Below are 16,750 nucleotides of genomic sequence, written 5' to 3' on the forward strand. Positions count from 1 at the left end.
CTATCTACCCAACCTCATAGCTCCAGATCCACTTTGAGAACTCATTTACCATCAAGGTCACGCTTTTCCCTGTCCATCCTTCCTTCTCCTGCACGCACCATGATTAAAACACTCTCAGTGTGCTCCCAGATGCCTCGCACCTGCTTGGTGGAACTCTCTGTCTTGGTTGGATCTTGCTCATTGCTTTTATTTTCTCTTTCTTGTAATGTGCCTTCATTATAATCTCAAATTAGTCACAGCCCGTGGCCTGAGAGCAGCATCTTCAGAGAACGGATGGGACAGTGTGGACAGGATTATCCCTAGGCAACCTGGGAGAGTAAGCCTGGGCATCCCCAGAATTCCACCCCGTGCCTTTCTGAGCTTGATCCACTGTCCTCTGGACTCCAAGTCTCTCCCTTTCTTGAAGAACAACACCCTTAAGTTGTGCCTTCTGAAGGGATGCCTGGACAGTAATTTCCCCAAACTGCTGCAAAACTCTCATTTATATTTTTTCTGGGGACAGAATTCTCCTTAGAAACAATGTCTTCCAGATTGTCAGCATAATTCCTACACTGTTCTCTGGTGCCCAGAGGCACAGATACCAGATCTGATGCTTCACTGGCCTCGTCCTTGCAGACATGAAGTTCTCTGTTCACTTTTGTATGTGCGTGTGTGGGTGCACGCACATATAGAGGCTGGAGGTCAACAGCAGGCGTCTTCCTCTGTCACTCCCCATCATTTTTTGAGATAGGATCTCTCACTGAACTTGGAGCTTAGTGATTGGCTAGGCTGACTGGCCGACAAACCCCTGGGATCTTCCAGTACCAGGGGTCCCAAAGTGTACTGCTACACTCAGTTGTTTGTTGTTTGTTTGTTTTTAGACAGGGTTTCTCTATGTAGCCTTGGCTATCCTGGACTCCTTTTGTAGACCAGGCTGGCCTCGGACTCACATCAATTCACCTGCCTCTGCCTCCCTGCGTGTTGGGATTACAGGTGTGAGCCACTGCACCTGGTCACACTCAGGTTTTTAAGTGGGTGCTGGAGATCCAAACTTGGACCCTCACGCTTGCACAGGAAGCAATGTATTCTCTATCCTGGTCAGATTTTTAGCCTCAAATTGTCCCAACCTAGAGGCAGTCATCTGGGGTGAGGGAACCTCAGCGGAAGAGCTGTGAGGGATTGTCTTGATTGAGAATTGATGTAGGAGAACCTGGCCCACCATTGTTGTCACCATCCCTAGGCAGGAGAGCTTTGGCTGTATAAGAAGCCTAGGCTGAACATGAGGCAGGAAACAAGCCAGCAACTAGTGCTCCTCCATGGTTTCCACCACTGCTTCTGCTTTGAGTTCCTGCCCTGACTTCCCTCCTTGAGGGACTCTGGTCCCAAGCGTAAGACATAGAAACCCCTCCCTCCCCCAAGTTGCTCTTTCTTGATCATGATGTTTATGACAGCAACAGGAAAGCAAAGTACAACACCCACTGAGCCATCTCCTCAGTCCTGAGTTTGTTTGTTTGTTTGTTTGAGACAGGGTTTCACTGTGTAGCTCTAGGTGTCCTTGAACTCACTCTGTAGACCAGGCTGGCCTCTAACTCAGAGGCATGCCTGCTTCTGCCTCCCAAATGCCGGGATTAAAGGTGCATGCCACTACTGCCTGTTTTTCTCATTTGTTTGCTTGTTTGTAATTTTAAAAATGTGCATTGGTGTTCTGCCTGCATGTGTGTGTGTGTGTGTGAGTATGCCAGATCCCCTTGAACTGGAATTATAGACAGTAAAGAACTATCATGTGGGTGCTGAGATTTGAACCTGGGTCCTCTGGAAGAGCAGCCAGTGTTCTTAACTGCTGAGCCATCTCTCCAGCAGCAAGTATATATATATATTTTTATTATGGGCCATGTAGGTCAACGTAAAACAGTCAGGAAACCATCCCTTTTGAGGACGCATTTTGAAGTTCAAATGTGCCCAAACTCATTTCAGTTAAACTTAATGCCTTGAATCAACTTAATTTAGAATTTTTGATTGTAGAATCCGTTGCAGGCTCCGTTAACTTACCCACTGAACTTTCCCTCAGGCCGTCCTAATCCCATTTCCTGATCTCACTGACCCCCAGCCTAGTCATAGCGGGTGCGCTCCTGGGGACATTATGCAGGTCCTGATCCATGGCCAATACAACTTGATCCTGAGTGGATCTCTAGCTACCCCGGATAGAGCTGAGATTTAAAATTGGGGTCTGAAAGAAAACCTTATTTGGGGGGCTGTTAGTAGCCAAGCAGACTGAGAGGAAGAGAAGATCTATTGAGGGTGTCAGTGAGCACTACACTTCCTTAGGACGCGGCTTCCAGTGAGAGCAGGGGCGCTGGAGTGGTCTGAGGAGCACTGTGTGGGGCGGGGCTATTGAGAAGGCACAGTGTGGGGCTTTTTTTTTAGCTCCTTCACCACGTGAGGAGAGATGCCTAACTGAGTTTCCTTGTCCACTTTGCAGGCTGGTCCCATCACCTCTCTGATGCCCCATGGCCAGGCTGTCCACCACCCTTGCTTTCCAAGAACGGCTCTGTATTCTTCAAACAGAATCTGCTTTCTACATGTCAGCCGGCTCAAGCTGCTTTCTGGCATCTGCAGCCCAAGGGTTTCATCTAACACACGCTCAGAACTTCAGCACAGGCCTCTCTCCTGGGCTTCTGCCATTTATGAAACTGCCAGAGACTTAAGAGGTGTGAACACGCCTGCTGACGTTAAACTCACAGGCAAAGCGCTGCTCACACCTCGGCTCCCAGTCTCGCCCGCTGGTACTATAGGACGAAGAAGCAGGTGTTTCCAGAATAATATTGCCCTGGGAACCCCACTTGCGTGCTTCGGCCCTCCCACCCCCTTCTCAGTGGCATGGAAGGGTGTCTCTCCTTTTCCACTGTTCAAACCAAGAGCTGACGCTGTGGCAGGTAAGTGCCAAGTTCTGCAGAAGGGAGCATTTCCTCTGCGTTTTCAGGATGGTGGAGATCTGCAGGAATGTGGGAGGGAGGCAGGTCACAGACTACAGGAGCCTTTTTGAAAAGACCCGAACCCCCACTGAGGGAAATGTAAGGATCTCCCCAGTTCAGGGAGAAGGATGGCTTTAAGACGGAGGGAAGCTGGGCACAGTGGCACTTACCTGGGATCCCAGCACCGGGGAGGCTGAGATAGGCAAAAGGATTTGAGGCTTAAGGTTAGCCTGGGCTATGCAGTAAGACCCTGCCTTAAGCCCCACCCCATTCAAAAATAAGGATGGAAGCTGAGTACTGTACATAAGGACATTGGAGTATCAGCCACCCAGTCTTTGGTGGCAAAGACAGAAACCACAGAACCTACAGGGGAGGAGGAACATGGAGAGGGGGCTGCAGCAACGGAGAGGAGCCTGGAGGGACAGCTCCAGCCAGTAAAATGCTTGCTACTCAAGGGCCTGCGTTTTGAATCCCCAGCACACACTATTAAGCCAGCCTGGGGGTGGGGCGGGTTCCGGGGGAACAGAAGCAGGTGGATCCAGGGTGTTTGGTGACCAGATATTCTAACCAATCCGTGATCTCCAGAGTCAACGAGAGGCCCTAGCCTCTTTGTTTTCTTCCCTCCTTCCTTCCTTTCTTCCTTCCTTCCTTTCTTTCTTTTTTCTTTTTGGTTTTTCGAGACAGGGTTTCTCTGTGTAGCCTTGGCTGTCCTGGACTCGCTTTGTAGACCAGGCTGGACTCGAACTCTCAGCGATCCGCTGGCCTCTGCCTCCCAAGTGCTGGGATTAAGGGCGTGCGCCACCACGCTTGGCAGCCTGGCACCTCTCTTTACGAAGTGTGCCCACCACTGAACTCAGTTGAAGATCCTGCCCACCATCTTTCCTTAATAGAGACTCTCAGGGTGTAACCCTCTTTGGGGTTCAGCAGCCTAAGTGGCTTGTTACACATGCCACTTTTCTGGTTTGCCCGGGATCTATGGGGTTGGAGCCTCTGAGACAGCTCCATTGTGCCCCCAGGGGACTCAGATGTCACTGAGGTGTGCGAAGCATGGTTCATGCTGGCTCTCAGTCTGTCCTTCCCTGCCTCAGTCACCCAGCAGGACTCTATACAGTCAACCTAATTCTCCTGGGTCTCTCTCCCTGGGTAGTGGCGCTGTCACTGGGTTGTGCTTAGAAAGTGCGACTGACTGAAATGCTTGGAGAGCCTCAGCCCTCAGCAGCGATTCAGAGATCAGCTTCTTCCCTCCCAGCAGTCACCCCCCTGGTTACCTCGATTTCATTGTCCCCTGCTGGGGAGGGGTCGCTACTCCTCTTTGACCGGCCACGAAGCTTCCCATCCGAGGCCCGATGTGGCCTGTCTGTGTCACCCTCTTTCGCTGGTGTGGAGGGCCCGTTGTGTGTGTTGTAGTCACCTGGGGGAAAGACAAGGGATGGCCCACAAGTCAGGGGCTTGGCTGGGTGTCTCTTCCTTGGTACTACACACACCATCACCATGCCATGCATCCCCCAGAGGAGACCCTAAAGACGGCACTGGACGTCAAGATTATAAGATTATACCGCTGCCCACTGCCGTCCACACTGGTGTCTTTCTCCCAGCCGGTAGACATCAGGCCCTGTTTTAGGTTCTGGGCCCTGTCTAGAGGCTCAAACACTTTTAAAAACTCCAGCAAAGGCTACTGGCATCACTTAACATCTGCCTTGTAGGCCTAAGGTCCCGAGTTCAATTCCAGAGGGTCATCCCAGTGCTCGGGAGACGGAGATAGGCCTGGCTCAGGGCTAGCTGGCCAATGAGAGACTTTGTCTCAAAGGAGGCAAATGGTGCTTTTAAGGGTGACACCTGAGATTCTCATCTGGTTTCTACACACAAATGTGCGCGTGCATGTAGGGTGTTGGGGTGATGGTACGGGTATTACATGAGGGGTCTGTGAAGGAAGGCTTCCTGAGTGAGAGGGTATCTGCTCAAAGATCTGGAAGAAGTGAGGGGGGCAGCTCTGACTACAGTGAGCAGCCCATGCCTATGGCTTGAAGACTCTTAGCAGACATAAGGATGAAGATGCATGCCCACAGCGAGATGAGCTTCCAGCAATTTCTACCTCCAGCTTTGGGGGCTTGATCCCCAGAGTGGTAATGGCTGGACTTTCAAAGAGGGAGTCTTGTGGGAGGTCGTCAGATCAACTGGGGACACACTCCGAAAAGGTCTGGGGTCTCTCCAGACCGTGAGCTGGATAAACCTCTCTTCTTTATAAAGTTAGCAAGTGTCTGGGATTGCATTACAGCAGTGGAGAGACATGGCCTTACATAGCTAGTTTCAAGAGAGCCCCCCTTCCCCCCAGAGGCACATGGTATGTGTGGTTTTATTGAGGTTGCTGAATTTGCCTGGAGTCCCTGCAACTTTGTGGCAAGATTTGGACTGTCTTCCTCATCAGTATAGCGTTAGAGCTTCGAACCCACTGGGGCCCTCAGAGAACGTCCCATCTCATTTTCTCTCTCCACAGTTGCTTGCTTTTGCTTCTAAATGTGTCCTGCAGGTGCCATCTCTCCTCCAGCTCCCAGGTTATGGTGGAAGGGAGGGTCAGCTTTGTCTAAATGTGTTTGGAAATGGCCTGAGTTCTCTCTCTCTCTCTCTCTCTCTCTCTCTCTCTCTCTCTCTCTCTCTCTCTCTCTCTCTCTCTCTCTCCTGCCCTGGAAGGACTGTCTGATCCCCACCCCCACCCCTCAAACCTAAGAGACTCAAATTAGTTTTTCAAAAATATTTATAGAGCTCCTTAGCAGACTAAAGGGCACAAGGAGAAGAGAAACCACGCGATGTCAGCTGAAGGGTCCTTCTCCCACGAGCCAGCACTTTTGGGGTGCAGCACTGGACCCTCCCAGCATGGAGTCAGGAACAGCGTTCTTCAGGAGGAAGAAGATTTCTTCTAAGCTCGGAAACTTGATGGGAGTGTTAAGAGTGGGCACTTTAGCTGGTCCTTGTGATACAGGTGTGTGACCTCAGCTACCTGGGAGGCTGAGGCAGGAGGATCAAAAGTTCAAGGCTCTCCTGAGCTACAGAGTGAGTGCCAAGGCCAGCAACTTAGCGAGATGTTGTCTTAAGATAAAAGGTAAAGGAGAGAGCCAGGGCTGTAGCTCAGCGGTACAACGCTTGCCTAACATGCTCAAGGCCCAAGCTTTGGTTCCCACTACCAAAAATCAGTAGACATCCCATTGTAATATTGTCTTGTGGGTGTCTGAGGATCTTTTGAACCTGTGCAGTTTTAGTTTGGTCTGTTACAGCAAAACCAATACTGATGGGGTGGTTCAAACAATACAAGTATATATTTTTTTTAATTAAAAAATCAGCCAGGCATGGTGGTGCATGCCTTTAATCCCAGCACTTGGGAGGCAGAGGCAGGTGGATTGCTGTGAGTCTGAGGCCAGCCTGGTCTACAAAGAGAGTCCAGAACAGACAGGGCTACACAGAGAAACCCTGTTTTGAAAACAAATTAAATTGATTTTAAAAATCATGTGGGCATGTGTGTGTGTGTGTGTGTGTGTGTGTGTGTGTGTGTGTCTGTGTCTGTGTGTGTCTGTGTCTATGTCTGAGTGCTGGTGCCATTGGAGTCCAGAAGGGGGTATCAGATCCCTTGAGCTCTGAGTTTCAGAGTTGTGAGCCACGCAAAATGGGTACTAGGAGTTGAACTTGGGTCCTCTGCAAGAACAGTGTGCCCTCCTAACTGCTGAGCAACCTCTCAGAGCCACAAGTGTTCCAGAAGCTGGGAAGTGCAAGGTGCCAGGTGGGCCAGTTCCTGGTGAAGGCTCTGGCCTTCTCAGTGGGCAGGGTTTGCCATATCTTCCACAGGGGGCAGAGAGAGATATCTGTTCCCTTACCTGGTCTTACAGGGACATTAACCCCATTCCTAAGGGCTCCACCCTCATGACTCAAAGGCCTCCGAAAGCCCCCCCCCCCATTGTGGGGTGCTGCACTTGAAGATGAGAGAGCTGAGCTGACAGGTGACTTCCACCTGGGGAGGAATGAACAGGCCAGATGTGGCTGAGGTGGAGCCTCTCTCTGTCTCTGTCTCTGTCTCTCTGTGTCTCTGTCTCTGTCTCTGTCTCTGTCTCTGTCTCTGTCTCTGTCTCTGTCTCTCTCTCTCTCTCTCTCTCTCTCTCTCTCACACACACACACACACACTCCTCCTGGCTGAGGTGGAGGCTCTCTCTTTCCCTTTCTGCTTGTTTTGGAGAGTTTTAAAACGTTAAGCACTCTTGCACCCTTCAGCTTGCAAATATTGTGAATTATATCAATCGAATTCCAATTGTAAACCAATTTTTGCATCCTTCGGATAAAAACCCAACCAATAAAAGCTTAGTCTTGCCTTACTATTGCTTTCTTTAGAAGTATCTCTGTTTATGAAGCATGTGGCCTGGGGTTTTCTTATCATGTCCATGTCCAGTTTTGACTTCCAGCTACTGATGTCCCCAGAGGATTTAACTTTAATTTTCTTAGAAATTGACAGAAACTCACTAAACTGTTCAGTAGACTTAGGCAGCAAAGCCATCCAGAGCTGGCATTTTCCTTGTGGTTTCTGTTTGCCTTTTAGGCAGGGTCTCACGTAGCTCAAGCTGGAGCTGACTTCACTATGTAGCCAAGGATGACTTTGAACTCCTGATTCTCCTGCCTCCAGCTCCCCACTGCGCTGGTTCTATGTGGCACTGGTGACAGAGCCCAGTGCTTCACGCACACCAGGCACAAACTTTTCCAACAGAGTCACTTCAGCAGCAACAGTTTGTTCACTGGGTAGGGAATCACTTTCTTCTCGTGTGAGAGGGTAGTTTCTCTCTTATGTGGAATCCACATTCTATCTAAACTGTCAACTCAGGCACAATCATCTATCCTTTATTCTGTTTTCAGCATTTGTGGGTTTCCCCTCTGGTCTCTTATTTCTGAGCCCCTGCTTACTTTGGGGTTAGTTTGTCTCTGTTATGAGTTTCTTAAGATAGATGAGGGTTGGGGCTCGGTGGTCAAGAGCACTGGCTGCCCGGGTTCCATTCCCAGCACTACATGGCGATCACGAACGTTTGTAATTCCAGTTCTAAAGTGTCTCACGTCCTCTTCTGGCCTCCGTAAGCCCAGCCCACAGGTGGGACACTCAAAGCCATAAAATGAAAAGTGGCAGAATATTTTTTTAAAAATTAAAAAAGATGAGGCACTCTATTTCTAACCCATTTTCTTCTTTTCTAACAACCTTTACTGCTAAAATTTTCCCTTAGCTGTTTTAATGACAGTCCATAAATTTTGATACGTTGTTTTTATTTTCATTCCATTGAAAGTGCTTTTATATTCCCTCTTTGACCTCCAGGTTTTGTAGAAGTACACTACTGAGCTTCTTAACACTTGAGGAATTTCCAGAAGTACTTGCTATTTTATCAATGGCTTAATTCCACTGCTGCCAGAGGCTGGGCTGCCTTGAATGCTGGCTGAACAGGAACTTCCTCTCTGGTCCAGTATGTGAGGTCGCACGTGCTGCTGGAAGGAACACCCTGCTGCTGAGATGCGCTGACAGACTGTCTCTTATCACAGTCGTCCCTTCCATTCCGCATTCCCAGCTGTCCTCTCCAGAGAAACTGACCATGGGCAGTTGCTTTGTATTTTCCCAGAAATTTCTTACGCAAACATAAATGTCAACCTACACTTCCATTTAGGAAAACTCTGGGGGCATATTTCACACATAGTCTCGCTTTTTTTTTTTCCACCCATGAGGGTGAGGTAAGACACAGTCTCACTCTGGTCCAGCCTGGCCTGGAACTCATGGCAATCCTCCTGCCTCAGCCTCTTGAGTGCTGATATTTCAGGTGTTAGACAGGGTGCCTGGATTTGCATATGTGGGCCTTTCACTTGTCTCTACCTATGATGATAGCAGTTCAGAGAGGGTGGCTTACACAGACATTGCTGCACCCGTCTTTTTCTGAGCTGCAAAGTATGCCTCTGGTGGATGCATTACTGTTTACTTAACATGGGTCCTGTTAAGAGCTACCATGTTGCTTCTAGTCCTTTGCTCTGATATTAACTGCAGCAAGGATTCTTTTTCTTAAGTGTTTGTATTTATGTGGGGGGGATGTCTTTAGGATAAACTCTTAGTTGTTGAATAGTTGGGGCAAAGGGTGCATGCACCTCTAATTTTGTTACATGTTTTCTGATTGCCCAGAAATCTCTTCTTGAGAGCTTAACATTCTCTCACTGGCTGAGGGAAGCTTAAGAAGTTAAAAAAAAAAAAACAAAAAAAACCTTCCAACTTCTTTTGGGTACTTTGTAGCACATTAAACCATGGGAAAGAACTTTCTTTTTGTATGTATGTGTGTGTTTCTTCCTTTCTTTTTTATGTTTACAATAGACATTTATTTAAAGTGAGGCATCTGCAGAGCCAATCATTCTTAAATTGTGATTCGGGTTGAAATAACTTCATAAAAATATGGCACACCCAGAGATCTCCACTACAAGATCCCTTCTTTGCTTATTCTTCTCTCTCTTCTCTTTCTCAAATAACTCTTTCAGGTAGGGTTCAGGGTAGGATTTGTCCTCAAAATTTGTCCACTGCTCTGTAGGCAAGATCTGAAGCCTCATGGTGAGGTCCACGGCTCTCAGTGTGACACATTCTGTCATTGTGAGGGTCCTCAGGAAGCCTTCCTGTGGCTTCTTTTACATCTTCAGTTTCATATATTGTATCACCTCGATTCAACCCCAGTTTATCAAATCCTGCAGCATTACAATACCATTTTTGAAAATCATCCAGCCACTTGCTTGTCACTGCAACAGCAGGTCTGCCCGCCATTTTGACCTGAGAGTCAAGCGCTGCCTTCGGAGTAAGTCCTAGAGGACAAGCAGCGTGTGTGTGTGTTTTTCAAGACATGGTTTCTCTGTGTAGCCTTGGCTGTCCTGCACTCGCTTTGTAGACCAGGCTGGCCTTGAACTCACAGCGATCCACCTGCCTCTGCCTCCCGAGTGCTGGGATTAAAGGCATGCGCCACCATGCCCCCAGCTCTGGAAAGAAGTTCTTAAGGAGTTACTTGAGTGTCTGTTCTCTTGGGTCTGGACAGGTGTTCAGACATTGTCCTGCTCAGCAGGCTGCCCAGCACTGACTGTATACTGTTGGCGTCTGCACAGGTGTTGATGCCTGTGAGAACAGTACGGCTTTCAATGCAGCTCAGGGAGGAAAGGGTTACAGACCATTTCCTGGCAAGGCAGACAGCCTGTGGGATGCGTCAGTCAACACACTGGAGTAGCTTGGCAACACCAGGTGCCCCAGACAGTTTCAAAAGTGGAGTTTTGTGGAAAACGCTAAAAGCCTGTGTGTGTGCACACATGTGTGCGCATGTGTATATGTGCATGTGTGTGCAAATGTCTGTGCTTGTGTGTGTGCATGTATATGCACATGTGCTAAATGCTCTTCCTGTGCAACAGACAGTGGGGGAAAGGGGCTAGGCACCCCAATTAGAGATGACAGCTATTGATGCCATAGATTAAATAGATTAAATACTTTTTTTTTTTAGATTTATTTTTGAGAATGAGTGTTTTGCCTCCATGTATGCCTGTGTACCATAGGTATGCCTGGTACCCTCAGAGGTCAGAAGACGGCATCAGGTCCTCTGGGACGTGATGGGAACTGAATGTTGGTTCTCTGGAGGAGCAACCAGTGCTTGTAACCACTGAGCCATCGCTCTAGCCCCATGATGCTATTAAATTTTATGTGAGATTGTGAGACACAGTAAAAGCCAACCCAGCCACTTATTGTTATACACGAGGCCAAGGGATAAATGAGGAACGGGAGACATGGAAGGGACACCTCAGAGACACAGGGAGCCATATAACCCAACTCCTCAGGAAGGGCAGCGTACTGGCCCGTCTTCCTGCCGGCAGCACCCTCTGCCAGGTCTTCCCACCAGCTCCTCTGTTTTCTCTCTCTCTCTTTTTTTTTTTGAAACCAGTGCGCAGAGGCTACATTCTGAGAAGCAGAATGCTAAAGATGGTCCAAGATCAGGAAGACTCAATGTTCTCTCTCCAAAGAAAATGATTCTGAAGTTTTGGAGTGAGCAGGGGCAGTGTACTCAGTAAATATTCTGGGGTGAAACTATGAAGATTAAAAACCACTCAAGCCTGACACTCCTTGAAAGCTGACTGCGGGACACTGGGCCAGGTATCCCCATTTGTCTCCAGGACAGGGATGAAGGGAAGTGTGGCTCAGGAAGAGAGGGGGCAAGGCTTCTTTCCCACCTGTTAAGCAAGGCATAGCTAGGAAATAATACCCACAAGGCACCATGCCGCTGAGCTTCTCCAAGCGACTCAGAAAAGAGACAGAGGGGATGAATTTAAGGCTGGGTGCTGAGGCCCATGCCTAAACTCTCAGTACTGGAGGTGGACGAAGGCAGGAAGACGGAGGAGTCAAGGCTACCCTTGGCTACATCCTGAGTTCAAGGACAGCCTGGGCTCAAATAAGACAAAACAACAAAGGAATGAGACTCTATGCTTAGCAACCTGAGACAGCCCTCACCCCCACCTGCACTGAGCACATATATACCACTACTTCCAGACAAAGCAAGCTGTCACCCCACCTCAGTTCTCCCTAGTAACTCCTGAGCAAGCGACCTTACAGTAACTCCCTTTTGTGGCCAAACACATTCTGGAACTAGGGGCAGGGGGCTGCTCCACTCTGGACTGGTTTTTTTGGGTACATGCACAATAAGGCAAATTGTCCTTTAAGAGGTCTTTTAAGGAAAATCTTCTATTTACCATCTTATGCCTATGCATGATTGGGCATGCATATGATTAAACCAGATGCATCATGGGAAAGGATATCTGCAGCGAACCAAGCTTTATATAAGCAAGTGCTGTCAGTCAAAACAGAAAATCCCCCACGCTCTGCCTCTAGCCACCAATTCCTCCTCCTCAGAGCTCTTGGGCAACCTTGCTGGAGCCCACCCCTCCCCTGCAGCACAGAGCTCTTGCTTTGCTTAACTCCCCACCCCCCACCCCAGACCCTCACCCTCCCACGCCCCACCTCCGAATGAAACCCTTGTGGCTTTGCTATTTTGGGGCACTTCATGAATTCTTTGAACAAGACCTCAAGAACTTGGAAATACCTGGTCCAGATTGCAACCTCTGGTAACAGTTGGGAAGCTGCAGCAGGAGGATTGCAGGTTTGAAAGCAGCCTGGTTTGTATAGCTCCCGGGCGGAGGTGGGACCTGGGACAGGGGTCAGGGCGTCTGCCTTCTGGTTCCGGGGTTCTGGGCTTCCTTGCCCCTCCCCTTCCTCTTAGTCTACTGGTTCTAGTGGGGCTGACTCAAGCCTAGCTCCTGCTGTGGGCATAAGAGCCAGAGCCACTTTTCCATTCCAGCATTGTACCTAAGCCACAGAGACTAGCTCAGGATGGGCACGTGACCAAGCTGGCCAATCAGAGCGCTCTGGCAGAAGGGTCCAGAAGGAAGGCACTCTTCTCTGTGGTGGTGTAGCAGGTAGGATAAAGTCCAGAGATCGGAGGCCAAGGCTCAGCATTTTGCTGGAACCCCTGAAACTATACTGACCTCTCCCCCAACCAACACTGTGTTTATCCCTGGCCAGCAAGTGAGTTTTTTTCTTTTGTATACTGGTTTTTTTTTTCTTTTTCTATTTTCAACATCTCAGTTGTTCATAGCCAATTTGTAGCTCGGTATAGAAGATGATGACCCATGGGCCTGGGTTCAAATCCCAGCACCACAGTTACTAGTTACTCTGATCTTCACTGTTCTAAGTGGAAGGTGGGGGTTGCGGGCTGCGGGTGAGAAGCCCCTTTCTCTCTCTTCTTTCTTTCTTCCTTCCTTTCTATAAAGATTTATTTATTATGTATACAGTGTTCTGCCTGCATATATGCCTGCACATCAGAAGAGGGCACTGGATCTCATTGTAGATAGTTATGAGCCACCATGTGGTTGCTGGGAATTGAACTCAGGACCTTTGGAAGAGCAGCCAGTGCTCTTAACCTCTGAGCCATCTCTCCAGCCCGAGAAGCCGCTTTCTTGTGGGGACTGTGACTCGCCTTACTCCAGCTTGTAAATGTATCCGTGAGACTATTTCATTCTAGTCTACAAAGATCAAACAGGCAGAGCCCCAGGGCTGGAGAGACGGCTCAGGGGCTGACTGCACTTACTGTTCTTACAGAGAGGCCAAGTTCAGTTCCCAGCATACACATGGAAGTCATGACCACCTGTAACTCCAGTTTCAAGCCAACAAAACACATACATGTAAAAAAAAAAACATTAAGAAAATTCTTCCGAGATCCCCTTTTGTAGTAGTTCAAACAAAGGAGCACCTGGAAAACAGTAGGTGCTTAACACATGCATGTTACTAAGGATAGAGAAGTCACGAGAGAGGACTATACAAGGGTGTGTTTCTTTCGGCGCACAGCTCACAAATCTTCTCACGGGAGCTCAGAGCACAGGCGTGAATGAGAGAGAAGGCAAGTGTACTTACCGGCCAGTGACTCAGAACTCTGGCTGGGGACATTGTGAGGGGCCTCCTGGAGGACGTAGGTGGACGTGGAGAGGGGCGAGGAGCACAGGCTGCTGGCTGGGACATAGGGAGGGCTGTATGATGGGCTGAAATACTGGGGGTACTGGTTCTGTGGGAAGCCGGGGTACGAGGGGTAATCCTGGCAAAAGAAAACACGACAGACACGGGGTTGAGTGAGGAGACGCCAAGGCTGGGCAGCCCAGGCTCTCTCTTCAGAGTAAACATCAACCGTCAGACCATTGCCACTTGGTTCTCTCACAAATGGAATCTGACCCCAGAGCCAAGAGCGTGTGGTGTAGGCTGAAAAGTAGAGGAGACACAGGGGAGAAGGAAGGAGGAAACCATGGAGTGGAAAGAGGGGTGGCCCTGTGTTGGCTGTCACAGGTCTGGGCAAGATGACCCACACTGGGAAGGGGGAAGTGGTGGGAATCCCTGGCTGAACTTGCTTCTCCCCAGGGGTGGGAACCCTGGTGTGGACATGGCTTCAGCCATCTGTAGATTAGCTCCTGGGATTGGGGGTGTGGAGGGGGTGGGGGACTCCCTGACACTTCCTTGCCTGACTTACACACCAAAGCTGGGGGATGGTTGATGACCCTGAAGAACAGGGGTGTGGCCCTGACAGGGTCTCCAGCATGAGAGCTGAGGCTAGCGTTCACAGTCGCTTCAAAGATGTAGTGTGAACAACCAAGGGAGCACAGGCCTGGGGGCGAGGAACACTTCGAGGAGCAAGTTTCAAATGGAGCAGTTCCTACAATATCAAGGGTCCAGAATGTTCTATTAGGAGATGCCAATCAGCCTGAATCAAGTTCAGCAGGGTAGTTCTCCCCACCCCAGCCCCAGTCAGCCTATCATTGTCTCAAACACAGTCACAATCATCATCTTCATCGACACCATCACCGTCTCCCCCCATCACCACAACTGTTGCTACTACGATGATCACCATCACCACCATCACCACTATCTCTTCCACCATCACCATAATTGCTAGAACTATTACCACCACCACCATCACCACCACCATCACCATCACCACCACCATCACCATCACCATCACCACCACCATCATCACCACCACCATCACCACCATCACCACCACCACCACCACCACCATCACCACCATCACCACCACCATCACCATCACCATCATCACCATCACCACCACCACCACCATCACCATCACCACCATCACCACCATCACCATCACCATCATCACCATCATCACCACCACCACCATCACCATCATCACCATCACCACCACCACCATCATCACCATCACCATCACCACCACCATCACCATCACCATCATCACCACCACCATCACCATCATCACCATCACCACCATCACCACCATCACCATCACCATCATCACCATCATCACCACCATCACCATCACCATCATCACCATCACCACCACCACCATCATCACCATCACCACCATCACCACCACCACCACCATCACCACCACCACCATCACCACCACCACCACCATCACCACCACCACCGCCACCATCACCACCATCACCACCACCACCATCACCATTATCATTAGTGATTCACCCATGAGAAACTCATAGAACATTCTGGGGCCCCAGCTCATATCTGCTAAGTCAGAATTACTGGGGAGTCTGAACTTGTGGCAGGGTCTTAGGGTGCACTGGTCCGATCCCCAGGGTTAAGAATGACATCTGAAAAGTCCCATTTCAGATACAAGCTTTGGGTTTGTGCATGTAGTTTGTGGAGCCGGGAGGGAGACTATGTTCCCCTTGCACGTCCATGTTTTAGAAACACATTAGCCTTTTGCTTTGGTAGGATTTCAGATTTACAGGAAGTACGTTTAAGAGGGTCCTTTAGCAAGTGCCCGCAAAAGTCCTGGATATAGGACCTAGGGCCTCAAGCATGCTGTCAGACATTTGACCATTAAGCTATGCAGTCTACCCTTAGTAGGCTAATTCTTTATTTTTTAAATGATGTATTTATTTTTATTTTTATGTGCACTGGTGGTTTTCCTGTGTGTGTGTGTGTGTGTGTGTGTGTGTGTGTGTGTGTGTGTGTGCGCGCACACACACACACGAGGGCATCAGACCCCCTGGAGCTAGAGTTATAGCCAGTTGTGAGCTGCCACGTGGCTGGCTGCTAGGAATGGGCGCCCTTCAAAACAACAGCCAGTCATCTTACCACTGAGAAACATCTCCAGCTCCCATAGGCTAACCTTAAAAAAATTATATACATATATGTATGTGTCCACGCGGGTGCGTGCCACATGTGGGCAGATGCCCACAGAGATCAGAAGAAGGTGCCAGGTCCCAGGCAGCTGTGAACTCCCTCAGGTGGGTACTAAGACTTCCACTATTTTTAACCACTGAGCCATCTCCTCAGCCTCCAGCTAAATTTTCTTTCGGCTGTTTAAGACAAGGTCTCATGTAGCTTAGTTGAGCATACTAAATAGCTGGGGATGACCTTGACCTCCTGGTCCTCCTGCATCACCTTCCTAATGGCTGGATCACAGGTGTGCACCACCACGCCCAGCTCTTTTCCAGACTGACTCTTAACTGGCTCTAAAGGAAACCAAGTGAATCCCACCTCGGCCAGCGTCTCATGAAGCATCCCATCAGATGCAGAGGGAGCAGAATGTGTTGTTCCCTGGAGAGGCTCATGGTCCAGAAAAAGCACCTACAGTGTGCTCACAGCCCACATTCAAGAGCCCCTAGATGCTCCGGCTCAGGTAAGATCGGACCTGACATCGTGGGGATCTTGTAATTTTTATCTCTAGTGGTCCTTTGCCCAATCTGGCTCCTGGAATCCCTGTACCCAGGGCTAGGAGGACAGGTTTTTTTTTTTTGGTGGGAATTGTGTGTGTGAAAGGGGCTCTATGGGGCACCTTGAGTTAAGGGGAACATTTAAAAGAAACGAGAAGAGAAGTGGCAGGCGCCATGTCTACCTGGTGCACGCTCCCAAATCCGGCTGTGTTGGTCAATCCGTTGGTGCCTTGATAGAGCCCTGTGGTGCCTGCAGGAGGACAGGACAGGTTAGGCTCCCCGCCCCCCATCGGGGAGGGCTGGGGTAGGAGTAGCAGATGTGGCTCTCTGGTCTGAGGTGGGGGCAGAACCTGTGACCTGGACCAGAGTCTCCCCGACCTTGGTTTCCTTCTTTTTTCTTTTCTTTTCTTATTATTTTCTCCATGTAGCCTTGGCTGTCCTGGACTCATTTTGTAGACCAGGCAGCCTTCAACTCACAGAGATCTGCATGCCTCTGCCTCCTCGGTGCTGGGATTATAGGTATGTAC

At 49.4% G+C, this 16,750-nt stretch overlaps 1 protein-coding gene across 2 annotated transcripts in view; it reads right to left on the bottom strand.

Moving 5' to 3' along the window:
* Window positions 1–16,750, bottom strand: part of EYA2 (EYA transcriptional coactivator and phosphatase 2) — a 175,556-nt gene that overhangs the window by 45,657 nt on the left and 113,149 nt on the right. For both annotated transcript variants that reach the window (XM_084775075.1, XM_084775076.1), the window contains exons 6-8: window positions 16,406–16,473; window positions 13,429–13,606; window positions 4,220–4,362 (exon numbers count right to left, since the gene is read on the bottom strand). In XM_084775075.1, coding sequence (XP_084631201.1) covers window positions 4,220–4,362; window positions 13,429–13,606; window positions 16,406–16,473 — 389 coding nt within the window. The remainder of the gene's footprint in view (window positions 1–4,219; window positions 4,363–13,428; window positions 13,607–16,405; window positions 16,474–16,750) is intronic.

This window comes from Acomys minous (assembly GCF_964271855.1).
Source record: "Acomys minous genome assembly, chromosome: 3".
In the NCBI taxonomy this organism is placed as follows: domain Eukaryota; kingdom Metazoa; phylum Chordata; class Mammalia; order Rodentia; family Muridae; genus Acomys; species Acomys minous.